The following is a 17,314-nucleotide window of genomic DNA, read 5'->3' as shown; positions in this document are numbered from 1 at the left end:
ATAGAAGTTAAGTAATTGACCCTAGTCAGAAAGCTAGCAACTTGCAGAGCTGGAAAACCATACTTCAAACTAAGATTTTTAAAAATTTTATATTAAGATGACCTTGGGAATCTTTATTCAACTAAGATTTTTGACTAGAGAGTTGATTCCCCATCGTCATAGTTCATATTTTGGCTGTTCTTCAAAAAATTATTTGAAAGTACTTTGCAAAGCTTGAGCAATATTTTTCTCTATGAGGACAGAAAAGTATGTGACATGCCCATTGAACAAGGACTAATGACACTGTTAAGAAGGAAGGAAAAATAATATCCCTTCTGCATCGATTTCGGCTCTTACACATTAACACCAGACAGGGACCTCTAAAATGAGGAAAGCACCAGTTTAACATTGTGAATTGATAAGGATCTTGGAAAGAAGGAATTAAGATTGGCTAGAGATTTAACTCTATAGGTGCATGGCTAAGTAAGAGGTAGGTGAAAATAACGCAAAGGCAACTGACAAGTATTTGACTTAAAAATTTCCCCTTTCATTCTGTCTATACCAGTCCCTATGCCATTTTGTAAGAATAAGAGAGAAGACTGAGACAGTTTCCAACAGAGCCTTTAGGTGGTCGATAGTATCACATTGGCCAATCCCAGGAAATAGCTGTGCAGTGCAACTTTTGATTTTAAATACATTTGTCCTTAACTTTAAGTTAAAAGCTCTTTTTAAAAGTGTGTCATTGCATAAGAGTTTATGAACATTAGTTCATTGGTAACTGAGTGTTTGGTTTTTATGGTCTGCGTAACCAAATGTACATCTAGGTCAGGCAGACTTTCTAGAGAATGTTTGGGAAAGGGGCAGGTGCTATAAGCCTCTGTTTTCAGTGCATTTCTGCCCCATATTCCATGAAAGGTCTATGATTACTTTCTTTCTTGCCCTCTTGCTCTTCTCTATCAAAACCTTAGTTTATTGACCAGATAGCTCATCCACTTTATTCAGCAGATTTGCCTTGAAATAATTTTAACTATGTCTAAAAATCAAATAAGGCTTCAAAGGATGAAGGTACGTTTTCTTCAAGGAACTGCCAACACCAAAGGAAATTTAAAATGAAAAAGCCCAAAGGTGCATAATGAGGGTGATATAGTTTGAATTATTTCTCTGAATTATTTTCCTTGTCTTCTAGCTTCTTTTTTTGTAGCTCTTTTGTCAGTATTGACAAAGAAAGCACTTCAGGTTTGTGGGGACTGAGCAGGAGGACAGAGAACAGAAAAGGGGAGAGAGAGAAAGGCAAATCATGAGAAACCTTGGTCTCTGTTGTTCCGCTCTGGGGCCAAATTCTGTTCAAGGAAATTTGAAAACACCCGATAGTTTGAGGCTGCTATGGACTGAATGTTTGTGTTCCCCTGATTCATATGGGGAAGCCCTAATCCCCAGTGTGATGGTATTTTGTGCTGGAGCTTTTGGGAGATTATTAGGTCAATCTCATGAATGAGATTAGTGCCCTTATAAGGAGACTAAAGCCCCACCCCTACCCCTGCCACGTGAAGATACCATTGGGGGCGGGGAAGGAATCTGCTGGCACCTTAATCTTGGACTTCCCAGCCTCCAGAACTGGGAGAAATAAATGCTTGTCATTTAAGTGATGGAGTGTATGGTATTTTGCTATAGCAGTCTGCACTGCTAAGACAAAGACATTCCCAGAATGGTGGGGTTTCTTTGCACTTCCTTGGAACAGATGCAGGATATATGAAGCCTCTTGGAAAATCACTGGGTGATAGCGCCAACTAAACAGAGGCTAGAAGTGGCTGAGGAAGGATTTTAAGCAGAGACGGCCTGATGGTCCCTCAAAATCTGCCTTGGGAAAGCAGGACACCTTGAGGTCCCTAAAAGTTCCTGGGGCCTCTCAAGGTAGGAGAGGGAACACAGAAGGTTCAGAGCCGGTGGTCACTTCATGTGGGCTAGGACTTTGCAGCGGAGGCTGCTGAGCAGATGGCCCCAAATTAGGAGCCACACCAGTGGGAAGCAGAGGTGCAGACAGTGTGACCAGCTGTAGACTACAGTGTCCATGAGCCACAGCCCCCGCACAGCTCCTTGTGAAGCACTACACTTCCCTGCCTGCAACCATCTTGGCCGGGAAGAGGCGACCTTGGCAGGGAGTTTGTACCTTGAATCTAACTGAATATTAACCCCAAATGCCTAAGTATAGAGAGTGTACCCTGAGAGAGATTGTTTCCAACCAGAAAAGGCTGAGCTGGCTCATCTCCTGCCATCCTTAATGCCTGCCACTTGGGGGAATAGTATCTGAGTAAAATGTGATCAGTTACAGGGAATCAAGTGTCATATTTTTATACTTTAAATAAACAATGGCATTGAGACTTAAACAGATATCCACAATTCGAATGTGGCCATATTCATTTGAATTAATAATTTAAAAAAAATCCCATTACTTTATTTTCATGCCCTTTAAGCAAGGCTGATGAGCCAGTCAAATCACTGATCCACCTAATTAAAGACAAAAAAAACTTGTGATAAATGGTTTTGAATTCATATTGGTACATGGAAAGCACCAGACATATTTCATAATAAACCAGTAACACAGCATTACATGAAGTTCATCTGAAAAAGAATTATTCAACTAGTTATTGGAAATAATGTCTTTTAGAGGCCCCATTTAGTTTCCCAGGCTTTTCCAGGCTTTTCTTGCCCCCCTGAAGACTCCTTGCTCTCCCTGGCTGCCATCTGACTTCCTCCCCATTGGATAACGTGCAACAGATATAGTCAATGTAAAAGCTGCACAGGGAGCTCAAACCATGATTTCAGAGTCACACCCCTCTTGGACCAAAAATAATCACCAATTCAGTCATTTACTTCATTCTTCTTATTTGCCTGTAAATAACTCTCAAGTCTAAAAATCACTTCTATACTCAAAGGACAAAGGTTTGCAAGACAATTTCAACAATAAAAGAAAATTTGTTTCTTTTGGAAATGAATTGAATATTGGGATTCTCTAAGGATTTGAAAGACTGCTATTTACAATGTGCAACAGTTTATCATTTAATTATATGCTGCCTTGCATTATTGTCAAATTTCTCCACTTATGACAATCCTATCTTCCTGAAAAGATAGCACATTCTTTGAAAGCTGAACAGCTGTTCTCACACTTTTCTGTTTTGCTTCATGGCAGTCAGCAAAGTGGTAGGCACATAATAGTGCTAAATGTGTATTTATTGAGTGATTGAAAGGAATATATTGATCTTAAACTATATTAATATAGATTGAGCCTGGTCAAGAATTTTTATAAGAAAAAGATAAGCAAAAAAATTGAATGCAGTTTAGAACTTCTTATGAGCATCGTGAAAAATAAATCAGCCAGACAATCCACTCTGAAGTTTGTGTAATAAGTTGTTCTGCCAAGATTTAAAAATATGGTCCAAACAGTGATCCGCACTGTTAAAGTGAAAGAATTCTTACTATTAGAGTAAGACATTCAATACTTTGAACATATTAAGAAGATTTTTTTTCATTAATTGTAAACAAAGTTAATTTTTTTAGGCTTTTTATGTAGACTAAACAAAGAATTTTAAAGAAAATTCAGTGTAAGAAGAAAATGGCTATTGTGGGACCTCCCTTTTCTCAGAGTTGGAAAGCATCACCAAATTCCAGCAGTTAGGCTTGCTTGCCCTGTGCCGTGTTAGGACTAGGAAACAGTGCCTGCACCTAACAGGACCATTTTGGATAAATGGTTTCTTTCTGCAAAAATCTAAGCCATGCCTGTCTTTTGTGCCCTCCCTACATTAATGTTGTGTTCTCTGCAGCATCCATTTAATTAAAATAGATCAAGAATTTCTGCTGAACACTTGCCTAAGAGCTAAGAGGTCTGTGGGCCCTGGCTTGAAGGGGTGAAACCCTAAAGAACCTTCAGACGAAACTCCAGTTGGTTCCTGTGTATTGGGATCCTCCATTCTTAGCAGTGTTGCAGCTGCACAGATCTCCCCCTTCTTTCTCCAGGCAGGGTCGCCGTCGTCCCCCAAACATATCTCTGCATTCTTTCTTGCATTACACGAAGTTCATCTGAAAAAGAATCATTCAACTGGTTATTGGAAATAGTGTCTTTAGAGGCCCCATGTAGTTTCCCCCTTTCCCAGGCTTTTCTTGCCCCCTGTAGACTCCATGCTCCCCCTTGCTGACATCTGACTTCCTCCCCATGGATAATGTGCCTGTTTCTGTTTTGTATATAGATTCATTTGTGTTATTTTTAAGATTCAGCATGTGATATCATATCATATATGCTTTTCTCTGTCTGACTTACTTCACTAGGTATAATATTCTCTAGGTCCATCCATTTTGCTGTAAATGGTATTATTTCATTCCTTTTTATAGCTAAGTAATGTTCCGTTGTATATATTTCACGTCTTCTTAAGCCAATTATCAGTTGATAGGACACTTGGGTTGTTTCCATGTCATGAGGCATTCTTAACTGCAGGGAACAGTTGAATTGCTGATTAGACCATGGGTCATGGAGGTGATGAGGGGTTCATTCATTCATTCCTTTATTCATTCTTTTTTCTTTCAATAAATGTATTTTTAACCTCAGTCATTTCTTTCGATGATCATTTAAATGTTACGATAGGATGCAGACCTGTTCTCCATTCCCCCCACCTCTCATCTTCAATTCCAGCCACAGAATAATGAGATTTGACACACTGAACTTCAGACCCTTCATATTAAAACGGTTGAGTGACCCCTACCTGTCAGACTATCCTAGGTGCTGGGGCAAGAACATTGAATGAATGAGACAAAAGTCATGGCTTTCATGATGCTTGTTTTTGAGTGAGGGGAGATACACAACAAATAAAAAATAATACCAGCATTTGAAATTACGGTACATTCTATGGAGAAAATGAAAGACATTGCAGGGAATAAAGAAGGCAGGCCATGTGTGCATTATGCGTGGTAGTCAGAAACGACTCCTTGGCTAAGGTAACATTGTACAGAAATTGGAAGAAAGTCAAAGGGCAAACCAACCATGGAGAGATCTGGGGAAAGAACTTTCTAGGCAAAGGCCCTGATAGAGGAGCAAGTTTTGTTTGATGAGCAATGATGAGGTAGGAAAGTGACAGATGAGGTCAGAGGGACAATGGGGCCAGGTTGCATAGGGCCTTGTAGGGACTTTGGCTTTGATTCTAGAGTGTTGGGAGCTACTGGCAAGTTTTGTACAGAAGAGTACTGTTCTGGCTGCTGGGAACGGCATGGAATATAGAGTGAAAGGCTGAGAACACGAAGGAGGAATGGCAGGGGCTGCTAATTGCCACTTCCTTGTCACCTGTCCTTTCCTGCTTCTGTACTAGAACCCTGACTTTTTGGTGATAGCAGTGTGCCCAACTGAAATCTTTACATACTAGCCCTCCTTTATGACTGGATATATAGTCCTGTGACTACATTCTGGCCCGGAAAAAAAAAGAAAAAAAAAAACCTATAAGGATGATTTGTAGTATTTTTGGAAGACTGCTTAGAAAGAGCCTACTCCTTTGGGAGGAAGTCTTTTTTCCTCTTTTGCTTCTTCCTGTTGCCAGCCTGGAACATAAACATAAGGGCTGGAGCTCCAGGGGCTATCTTGAATCGTAAGGTTACTTTTCAAATGAAACCACATGCTGAGGATGGTGAAACAGAAAGCTCCAGTGGGTCTCTGATGAGAGCATGGAGATGCCTCACCAACTCTGCACTGCCTGTTTCTGGGCTTGTTTCACATAGAGAGAAATACACTTCTTTTTTGTTTAAGCCGTTGTTGTCCTGGGTTTTTCAGTTGCACACAGCTAAACCTAAACTTAACTGATGAAGGAGGGCGTCGCAATAATCCAGGTGAGAGAAGATGGTGGCTTGGACCAGAGTGATAGCAAAAGAAGTCAGATGCTGGATATTTTTTTGAAAGTGAGCCTGTAGGATTTGCAGATGAGTCAGATCCAGGAGTGAGGGGAGGAGAAAAACTTAAGGAAGACTTCTGGGTTTTGCCCATGAGTGATTTGATAGAGCTGTCATTTCTAGAGATGTGGAAGCCTAGGGAGAGAGCATGCTTGGGTGTAGGGTTGGGGTTGGGTGGAATCTAGAGTTTAGGGCAGTGGCAGGCTGGCCCTGACAGAAGCAGAGAGGGACACGGTGAAGCAGAACGAAGGTTAGAGAGCGTAGACTTTGTCGAGAAAATGAGGGAGTGCCTGTCCTACTGCTTTTATTTTTACAATAAAGTAGGAGGCCAGGTCATCAGCTGAGACAGAAGGGATGCAAGTAGAGGATAGAGATAGGAGGAGAAGAGGGAGAGAAGTGTGAACTAGCCGTTTTAAAGAGTGGGGTTACTAGGCAGCAGCGAGTGAGCGTCCATGGAGATGTGCGCTGATGTAAAGTGAAGCAGTTAGCAATGCTAGGTATCCTCTGCAGTCCAGCGCAGGGGCACTGGTGCATTTAACTGGATTCTGCCAGGCAAGTAAGATAGATGGAAGGAACAAGGGAGTGGAGAGCTGTCTGCAAGACAGGGATCAGGACGATGGATCAGAAATGAAAACTGGGTAAGGAAGAAAGTAAACACATGAGATGGGTGATAGGTTAAAGAGTTGAGGGTTCTTGAAAATACTGAACATTGAACGTGTGGGAGCTTGAAACCTAAGCAGAAGGATTGAAGGTGATGATGCCCAGAAGACACTGTTGTTGAACCTGCTTGGTTCAGGTGAGAGAGATGAAAGTCACTAGTGAGAGAAGGGATAAGGAAGCTCAAACTATTAAATAAGGATATCAAATGGAGTATATTAAAAGACTAATAATAAATATGGCTCACAAATTCCTCTAATTAGTTGATTTATTAACTGGCTTTGAATAAAGACATCATTCATTAGTAGAAGCAAAGTTTTGTTTTTTGGCCAAGGTGTGCAGCTGCTTGGTGTGGGAATCTCCGTTCCCAGGCCATAATGCTGAAAGCATGAGTCCTAACCACTAGACCACCGGGGAACTCCTCATCAGTATATGTACTTTAAATTGAAAGGGTTTTTTTTTTTTTTCTGATGGAATATTTATAGGATTTCAAAGAACAAAGTTTTACCTAAGATTTCGTGGGGTGAAAATACAAAGCACTTTGAACATTTCTCCATGTGGAACTAGTTTGTATCTTGGTATCTTTTCCTTCTGAGTCTTATTAGGTGGTTAGTCCATTAATACCATCTTTGAAAAACCGACTAGCTTTTTCTCCCTGTAAAATTCTTCATGTCACAGCTAAATCTAAGCCAAACCTTGCTGTCTTGTACTTTCCTCATGACTTTTTCACTTTTTTTCAAACTCTCATTCTCATTTTTACTTACCTTTTTTTTTTTTTTTTTTTTCCCTTTTTAAGGCCACACCTACAGCATATGGAAGTTCCTGGGCTAGGGGTCAAACTGGAGCTGGAGCTGCCGGCCTACACCACAGCCACAGCAACGCCGGATCCTCAACCCACTGAGCAGGACCAGGGATCGAACCTGCAACCTCATCGTTCCTAGTCAGATTTGTTAACCAATGAGCCACAATGGAAACTCCTTTACTTACTTTTTAAAAGAGATTTTTTCCCTTTCTCCTGCTCCATCTCCCTGTTATAACCTCGCTCTTACTCAGATACCTTTCCTTAGGGGAAAAAATTCAGGGGTTTCCTAATGCATTTCGTGAGAGGAGTCTCGAGACCCCAGGTGGGCCTCATGAGCACAGAGGGTCTTGAACATTATCCAACATCTAATGACAAACATTGAGATGGTAGGGCCAGGCCTCAGGGCCAGGTCCAGTTTGTCAAAGGTGGTCAGACATTATGAAAATTGCTTTGCACCTCCCATCGCCCAGTCCCTCTTCATTAACTCAAAAATTATTCAATGGGAGCCTATTCTGGGCTACTCAGGATGCTGATTAAAGTAATTCACTTAAATGGGCAATGACTGATTGGCTTAATTCTCTCAGGGGCATTCACATTTCTAAAATGTGCCTATTAATCCAAATAAATCTCTGATTCATGGAGTCCATGTGAAACAAACCATTAACACTCTATTTAGGATTTTCTGGGACAGAACAAAGGGCTTTCCCTTTTTGGGGGGCCCCAAAGCAGCCTTCCTATTGGTGAGACAGTAGGCCAGGACAGCATCAAATTGGGAACCAGAGTGTGTGTGTGTGTGTGTGGACGTGTGTGTGACACTACCCGCTTCATCTACAACTGTCTCCGGCTTATGATCTCTGTGTCTTCGTCACCATTCAAATCAGGAAGCAGAGATACTCATGTATGCATGATGGCTAAACTGTCTTATTTTTCAATTGTAAACCCATGATCTCGGGATCCTATTCCCTAATTTTTCATAGCAACTTCCTCAGATACCCAACTTGATGAAGGTTTTCAGGATAACAGTCTTAGACTCGTAGAGGTCCCTGGCTCCTGAGTCTTCCTTTAATCCGGTTGTCAGACTGTACAAAGTGAATGGGAATTGGGAGATAGAGAAGATGGAAATCCAATCTGTCCATTTCTGTTTCACCAGGAGGCCTGGGCTAAATGAGTTATATCCCATCCTCCAATCACCATGCAAATTATGAGGAAAAGCGCTCTGGCTGGGAGATAGTATTGTTGGCTTGAGGGTCAAACCGATTTGAGTGTGGCTCTCAACCCAGCTCCTGCTGGCTGCATGACTTTGGCAAGTCACTTAAGCCTCCGGTAGCACAGCTTCTATATCTAGCAATAAATTACTCTCACTGCAGGTGGGCTGATGACGGCAGCCCTTTCGTGCATCACCCACCCCCGCCAGCAGACCTGTGATGCAGCTTTTCTGTCAGGAAGCTGCTCTTTCAGATCCAGAAGTTTCCCTTCGAAGGCAGGGAGGCAGCGATGAAATGAGTGTGTAAGGTCTCCCTCCCCTTCGGGTCTGTGAGAGGAAGGACTTCCTTGAGTCCGCTCTGAAACAGCCCCCCACCCCGCCTTGCACCTCTGGTCGCTGCGTGGATGAGCAGCTGTGGAGCGAGGCCGAGCGAGAAGCGAGCGTCTTCTGTTTCTCTTCCAGGAGTTGGGACGATGAGCCGGGCCCTATGGGGCATGTTGAGTCTAATTTACACCACTTGCTCTTTTACCATCTTAGCAACGTCTTGGACCCCAGTACCTTTTTTTAATCGGCCTTTAGTAGGCAGTTAAGGGATACAGAGGGCGAATCAAGTTTCTGAAATGGAAAAAAAAAAACACCCCAAAACAAAACCCCGCAAACCCCAAACCACAAAACAAAACAACCCCAACCATATCGTACTAGAAGAAGTCGTGCTCCTTCCTGCCGGTGACTGTTTACGAGAGGGAAGTCAGCGAGGCCCCCAAGAGGTCGCTGGTGGCGCAGGAACTGAGGCCAGATTGTGGAGAAAAGGGGAAGCAAAAAAACACCCTGAAACTTTCTTCCTCGTAGGGAATAATCGCCGCCCCCGCGCCCCCCTCCAGGCAGAGGCAGTAACGTGACACCCGACCGAACCTCGGAGACCCGAGCGGAGAGAGGGAGGGGAGAGGGAGGAGAGAGCCGCGGAGAGCCGGAGGGAGAAAGGGGAGGAGAAGGAGGAAAACCCCTGTCAAGGAGGTGGAGCGAGGGGGTGGTGTCCGCCTCCCGTTCCTCCCTGCCGTTTTTCAGAGGAGCCTGAACCGGGACAAAACACGCCGAGACCGACAGACACAAAGCCGGGGGGGTCCACGCTGGCGCTGGAGGCGAGCCCCGGCGGCCGCGAGCGAGCCCGAGGCGCGGCGGGGCGCGGGGCGCGGGGGCGCTAGCGGGCGCGGGCCGGGCGCGGGCAGCGCCGCCGAGCCGGGGCCGGGCACCTCGGCCGCTCGGGCCGCGGCGGCGGGGACCATGCCGAGGAAAGTCTCCTGAGCCCGGCAACTTCGGCCCCTCCCCGCCCCCACCCGGGCTGCCCTCAGCGCGGCCCTGCCCATGTGCAGCCGGCCGGCCGGGCTCTCCTCCTCGCAGGCGGATGGGTGACCTTTTCCTGGCACGGGCAGGCTGTGCGAGGCGGCGGAGCAGGCGATGAAGAAGAAGCAGCAGCAGCAGCATCCCGGCGGCGGCGGCGCGGATCCCTGGCCCCATGGGGCCCCTCTGGGGGGCGCCCCGCCCGGCCTGGGCAGCTGGAAGCGCTGGGTCTCCCTGCTGCCTTTCCTGCGCTTCTCCCTCCGGGACTACGGTTTCTGCATGGCCACCCTGCTGGTCTTCTGCCTGGGCTCCCTCTTCTATCAGCTCGGCGGGGGACCCCCGCGCTTCCTGCTCGACCTGCGGCAGTATTTGGGTAAGGAGGGGAGGCGGGCGCGAGGGCGGCGCGAAGTTGTGCGCGGGGGGGGGGGGGGCAATGGGGGCTCGCGGGGCACTTGGAACTGCCTCTGCCGCCGCCTGCCCGGGGCTCCCCAGGTGGGACGCCCGCGAGCATTCGTGCTGCGGCCCCGAGCGCCTTCTGCCTCCTGCGCGTCCGTCTGTCTGCGCCGAGGAGGGGCGCCGCGGGCTTGACGTGCCGGGCAGGTACCCCGGGGCGGGGCGCTGCATACCTTCCCCCGCTTCCGCCACGGTCCGGGACGGAGTGCAGGCGTGTGAGTTTGTGGGTGTGTATGAGTGTGTGTATATTCAGGCCCGGCGGAGAGGGGTTAGGGACAGCTCTTCCCTGTCATTGTTTAGTGACCACAGCCCCATCCCGGCCAGCAGTCGGTCGGGTCGAGCGGGTGGGATTAGCTCCTCCCTACGGTCGGTTCTGCGAATTCTGCCCCACCTGATCCCCTGCCCGCCGTGCTCCCCGCAGAGAGTGAGACGCGGGGACCGGGGGACTGGGGTGTGGGTCGGCCTGGCCAGCAGTGTCTCCTGCTTCGGCCGAACGATCCTCAGCGCTGTGTCTCAAGTCTAAACTTTTGGGGAGGTTGTGCTCGGTTTATTAGGAGCGAGGCCGCCTCTTTTTGGCAGAGGTAAGGAAGGGGTTGTGAGAAGAGAGAAAAGAGCGGCTCCGAGAAAGGGTGTGACCCGCAGCTCGGTGCTCCTGGCGCGGGGAGAGCGGTGCCAAGGCGCGGCGAGTGTCCTCCGCGTCCCCGGTGCAGTGCTGGCTCCCGCGCCTGGCTAAGGGAGCCTGCACATCTCCCAAGTCTGTCGACAGAAGATTCTTGCGGGGGCGGGGAGGAGAGGCTGGGAGGGCTCCAGCTAACCGCAGATGGCCAAGGGGGATAAACCTGAGTCCTGGCAAACTTCTGGCATCTGCGTGACTGCAGCGAATGCGCAGAGGGAAGCCCCCGGAGCATTGGAACCTGAATGGGCCAAACGACTCGACTACCGGGGCTGGAGGCTGCCACCCTCATCCCCAAAGTCCTTTGGTCGCAGAAGCGACAGGTCTAGGTAGCAGATCGTTTTCAAAGGAAGAAAACCACTTCAGCAAGGTGACAGGTGTGTTAGAGCATTTTGAAATTACACGCAGGTAAAATAATGCTCTTTTCCTTGTAGAGAAGCTCAGATTTTAAAAGTTACACATCTCTTTCAGTAGAAACTTTGGGGGGAACTACGATTTTGTAGGATGCTTGAGGGAAAATTAAAGGAGAAATTGGCCAAGTAGATTTCCAAAGCACAGTCCTTAGCATCTCACTTCTTTGAGGATTTAGGGTCATATGCACTTTTGTTGAGGAGTCAACTCTCTTCTTTCCGAGTTTTGAATTTGGAAGTCTCCCGTACCTGCTGGTACCACACAGTCACTGTAACCACTGCAAACAATCACCATTAACTGCACAGAGAGAGAAGTGATTTGGAAGCTCAGGAGTCTTTCTCCATAAATTCTGATCATTTTTTGTTGAGGTTCTTTTTAAGCAAACAATGGAGGCCAGTGCTGTAGGGAAAGCCCGGGGGATGGGGAAGGCAGGGGTCTGTGGTGTCCTCCAGAGCACTTGGCTTTGGGCGGGGCACTGGGACTACATGGACCTCAGCTTTTTCATGGGTAAAATTGGTGGCTGGACTAGATTGTCTCCAGTACCTCCACCCAGCTCTTCACAAGTTGTGGTTCTGATCTCCTTGGGGCTGGGAAACCCGGGAGGAGGAAGGCACGAAGGCACGTGGTGAGGATAAAATCAAGAAACCTCAACACCTGCCAGGTTCACTTTTGAAAATTCATCCCCATACACGAGGTATCCAGAATTTAGTGCTCTTGTTATGTATTTCCAAAAAATGAGGCCTGATAAATTTAGGGGCTCAGTTGGTAGAAGAGTGAGTTCAGAGCCGTCACTCAGGGAACTAGGAAGAACTGAAGGATTGAACGTTGTTCCTATTACTAACTCGTCATTAAGTTTCTGACTGATATGACAAATTAAAAAATGACATCATTGTGAACTGAAAATAGGATACCGTTGGCTAAATTTGTTCCCTGTTGTTTTGCTGCATAAACATAATGATTTTCAGGAAAAGTGGGCTTGTGGTCTTTAAGAGGGTCTAAAATACACCCTTAATAATATAAGGCCAAGGTATCCGCAGAATTACTTTCCCCTTGTTTCCTCCATTCTATTATTTTAGTGTCTGTGAAAACAAAATTTGTGGTTAGTAACCCATCCTCTCAATTTTCCTAGGTAGCCAATTTTGGAGGCAAGTATTTTTCTTAAATTAAGTTCAGATAAAGTCAACATTTTCCATATCAAAATAATATTTATAGCAATATTTGTCTTGAATGGATATAATTTTTAGTATACTTGTGTAATACATCTGATCCATAGTAGCAACTAAATACGTATTCGTTGAAGTAATGACTGCACCTCTTGTATCAGGTAGGTAGCGTGATATTTAACATGTTGAAAGAAATAGGCTCCTTTACCAGAAAAGCTAACATTGTGTATGTGCCAGTCAGTGCAGTCCAGGATGAAATTGTCTTAGCACAGCAATGTGGGTGTAGCTATTATTCCCACTTTGATATGGCAGGAGTAGGGGCACAGAATTTCCCTGACTTGCTGAAGGACACATAGTAAGTAAGGCTAGACTTGAATCCACCACATCTGGCCGAATCAAGTGCTTGTTACATTAGCACTCCCAGCAGTTTAAGAGAAAATGGAAATAGAGCCATGATGTGAGTGGGAATCTAAAAAGTTGACTGGCAAAAAGTGGTAATTTCTATTTCCATAATTTCACTTCCCTTTTCTTGATAATCTCCATAATTTCACTCTGTGCATCTTGAGGGGCCAGTAGAGAACGGAAATAATTCAAGCAGCTGGCTGGCTCCCAACTCTGCCTTCCTGTAGTCATCTCCCCAGCGCTGCCTCCGTGAACTAGGGAGCTCACCTCTCCCAGAGCAACGCAACTGGGATTGGAATCTTAAACTCCTAATTTCTTTCTCTCTTTCTTTAGCAGTTCTCTGTCTAGGCCCGAGGTTCTTAATATGTGGTCCATGGACCTACAGCACCAGCCTCACCTGGACACTTATTGCAAATGCAGATTCTCAGGTCTCATCCCAGACCTACTCAATGAAAGAGCCTGGGGGTGGGGCCCAGCAGTCCGTTTCAGCAAGTCTTCCAGGTGATTCTGATGCTGGCTTCACTTCGAGAACATTGTTCTAGAGTCAGATATGGCTTTCATGAAGTTGCCCGGGTATTTGAAGGGGGGGGTGGTGAGGGAGAGAGAGGTTTATAAAGTGTTTTATTTATTTATTTATTTATTTATTTTTGGCTGCCTCCATGGCATCTGGAAGTTCCTGGGCTAGGGATCAAACCTGTGCCACAGCAGCAATCCAAACAACTGCATCCTTAACCCACTGTGCCACAGGAGAATTCCTGTATTTTTAAAGTAATGGACGTGGTTTCATTATTTACACTTCAACTTTTAAAAATGTACTTGCTTTGCTACTTAAGCCTCATTGTTTCAAGGGAAGGACCAGCCAACAGCTGCTGCCCCAGCTGGCTTTTGACTTTCTGAGTTTCGGAGATGCACGGGATGAGGTGAAGGGGGGCAACCAGAAAGCATAGTGTGGGGGAAAAAAAAGGGAAAGGAGTCAGTAGGGATGCTTACTCTTCTCATGGGAATTAGGGTCCGATAGCTTCTTCTTTCTAGTCACTTTGGGCAAGGGCCCAGTGTTCTTTTGAAAGATGTTTTCTGCTGCAACAAATTTTTTAAAAAAGGAGAGTAAGGGGGAGGAAAGTTATGTGGGGATTTAACTGTTGTTTTGATTTTTTTCCTCCTTGTAATGAGTGGAGGGCAGAGAGCACAAACGTGCAGCGGGGTAGATAGACGAATGGAGCAAATTGCCGTACTTGGAGACCGAGTCTTTCCAGTTCAGTGAAATTATTTCATTTATTTTGAAGTGGCATTCAGACTTTGATGTGCTATGGAAAACCAACCAAAATCAAATAAAATCTCCCCCAGAAATTAGATTATGATGCAGCCTCTGCCAGTAGCCTCATTACTTATGAGCTGTGGAAATATCAAAAACTTGGAATAACACTCATTACACTGATGTAAACTGAGTAAGCCAGATGGCTTACTACTGATCCTACACACCCAGCAAACTCTAATGATTTATCATCAAGCCTCGGATATGTGATTTAGCCTTTAGGGGAGCTGAATGTATTGGATCGATCTCAAGTTGATAGGCTTTCCTTTCCATTTTTAACTTATGCCGTTTTAAATGAAGATAGATTACTTTTGTTTTCACAATTACCAATCTTGAGCATGGCAATTTTGAGTCAAAAATGAGATAAAAAGATGTAACTTTATTGAATTTGAAATGCTCTTAGTTTAAATGAATTTAAAGGAAAATGTGAACATAGAGGTCCAGATTTGTTACAAAATAGTTTCTCTAGAACCTTAAAAGTCAAATTAATTTTCCTGCATGTCACATATGATTTAAATGTAGTACTCCAGGCCCCAGACAGCAATCTAGGAAATGAATGCATAAAATACGATGTTACCAATAGAAGTTATCGACATAAAAAGAAAATAACATTCTTGTTCATTGCTGCACATTGATCTTATAGGGTTGGTTGGGGACACAGTAGCACTGAATTAGAGGAAGGCAGAAAGTGGAATTCAGACTGTTCTGTAAACTCGCAGCATGAATAGTGAGAAGCATTCTGTCTTGTAAACTATTTTTAATGTGGACTCATCTTAGTATGGATTGTTTTAAAATACAGATAAATATGTATTATCTGGATACTGTCTTTCTTCAAATTCCCTGTCATCAATCCAGATTTAAAACACTGGTTGGTTATGGTATTTGAGAAACTAGCATGAAAGTCCTCAAGTTTTTTGAGTCCCCAAAGAAATAGTATCTTTTGCTTCCCCAGAGGGAAGCTGTGGAAGCAGAAACTGTAGCTTGCCCTGCAGCTGTACTGAAGGGGATCAGTGATGGAGAGCAAAAAGGCGTCATATGTGACAAACTGTAGCTGTTGGAATTATTAGAAGTTGTCACTTGCTTTTTTTTTGGGGGGGGGCGAGGCGAAAGAAGTAAGACTTGACCCCAGATAAATTTTGTCTTACCTATGTTTATTTTTATTGTAGAAACTCAGCTTTAAGCAACCGTGATATATATAAACTCTTTTACTTATCAGAAATGGCGGCAGAAACACTAGCATCTCACCGAAAATTCTTAGTTGGAAAAGTCAAAAGAAAGTAGCAACTCTCATGCAAAAAATTCCAAATGAAGCGCATTTCAGAATATGCCATTAATTTTTTAAACAGCTGTATTGAGATATAATTCACAAACCGTACAATTCACCCACTTAAAGTTTTTGTTTTATTTATTTATTTATTTTGCTTTTTAGGGCTGCACCTGTGGCATATGGAAGTTCCCAGGCTAGGGGTTGGGAATTGGAGCTGCAGCTGCTGGCCTACACCACATCCAAAGCAGTACCAGATCCGAGCTGCGCCGGAGACCTACACCTCAGCTCATGGTAACATTGGATCCTTAACCCACTGAACGAGGCCAGGGATCGAACCCACATCCTCATGGATACTCTGTCAGATTTGTAACCCACTGAACCACAGCAGGAACTCATAAAGTTGTTAATAGTTTAATTGCTTTTAATAGTTTTTAGTATACTCCTAGATAAGTGAAACCATTGCTGTAGTTATTTCTAGAACATTTTCATCACCAAAAAGGGAAACTTCCTTCCCCTTAGCTATCAGCTCACTCTTCCTCCATGTTCCCAGCCCTAGGAATTAATTTTTATTCGGTCTGTATAGATTTGCCTCTTCTGGATTTTTCATAGATATGGAATCATATCATATGTGGTCCTCTATGACTGGCTTCTTTTACTTAGCATATTGTTTTCAGGGTTCATATTGTGGCATGGATCAGTACTTCATTCTTTTTTTTTTTTGTCTTTTTGTTGTTGTTGTTGTTGTTGCTATTTCTTGGGCCGCTCCCGCGGCATATGGAGGTTCCCAGGCTAGGGATTGAATCGGAGCTGTAGCCACCGGCCTACGCCAGAGCCACAGCAACGCGGGATCCGAGCCGTGTCTGGAACCTACACCACAGCTCACGGCAACGCCGGATTGTTAACCCACTGAGCAAGGGCAGGGATCGAACCCGCAACCTCATGGTTCCTAGTCGGATTCGCTAACCACTGCGCCACGACGGGAACTCCTTCATTTGTTTTTATGGCTAATATTCTATTGTATGGATATACCACATTTTGTTTATCCATTTATCCATTTCTCAACATTTCAGATTTTTCTATCTTTTGGCTGTTGTGCATAGTGCTGCTGTGAGTTTTTGTATATAAGTCTTTGTGTGAACACCTGTTTTCTCTTCTTTGAGATATATACCTAGGAGTGAATTGCTAGGCCATATGACAATTCTGTGTTTAATCTATTGAGGAACTGCCACACTGTTTTCTGCAGTGGCTGCACCATTGTACATCCCCACCAGCAATGTATGAGTTCCAGTTTCTCTACAACCTCACCCACAATTGTTACTTTCCATTATTTTGATCGCGGGCATCTTAATGGGTGTGGAGTGGTGTCTTATTGTGTCTTTTTTTCTTTTTAGCATTTTCCTGTGATTAGTGATTTGGAACATCTTTTTCTGTGCTTGTTGGCCATTTGTATATCTTCTTTGGAAAACTCTTTATTCACACCCTTTGCCCATTTTTGCATTGAGTTGCCATTTTCATTTTGAGTTTTAAGTATAGTGTCTGGGTATAGAGTGAAACCTAAATAAATTCCTAGCAACTGATTGAACACAAAGACTTCTTTCAAAGAATCTTGGGGTTCTTATTTTACAGTTATGGATGACTTTGAGTAGTAAACACTTTGTATTTATAATGTATGAAAATTCATAAATAGCTAGTCCTTATCTATTTTATAGATGTTACAAAGATTATTGTGAC

The 17,314-nt window shown here is 44.6% G+C and overlaps 1 protein-coding gene across 2 annotated transcripts in view; it reads left to right on the top strand.

Moving 5' to 3' along the window:
• The first annotated feature begins 10,019 nt into the window (after nucleotides 1-10,019).
• UST (uronyl 2-sulfotransferase) overlaps nucleotides 10,020-17,314 on the top strand; it is a 294,010-nt gene continuing 286,715 nt past the window's right edge. For both annotated transcript variants that reach the window (XM_047769980.1, XM_047769979.1), the window contains exon 1: nucleotides 10,020-10,275. In XM_047769980.1, coding sequence (XP_047625936.1) covers nucleotides 10,020-10,275 — 256 coding nt within the window. The remainder of the gene's footprint in view (nucleotides 10,276-17,314) is intronic.

The sequence above is a fragment of the Phacochoerus africanus genome, chromosome 2 (genome assembly GCF_016906955.1).
Source record: "Phacochoerus africanus isolate WHEZ1 chromosome 2, ROS_Pafr_v1, whole genome shotgun sequence".
Taxonomy (NCBI): Eukaryota; Metazoa; Chordata; class Mammalia; order Artiodactyla; family Suidae; genus Phacochoerus; species Phacochoerus africanus.
This window is presented reverse-complemented; position numbering and strand designations above follow the sequence as displayed.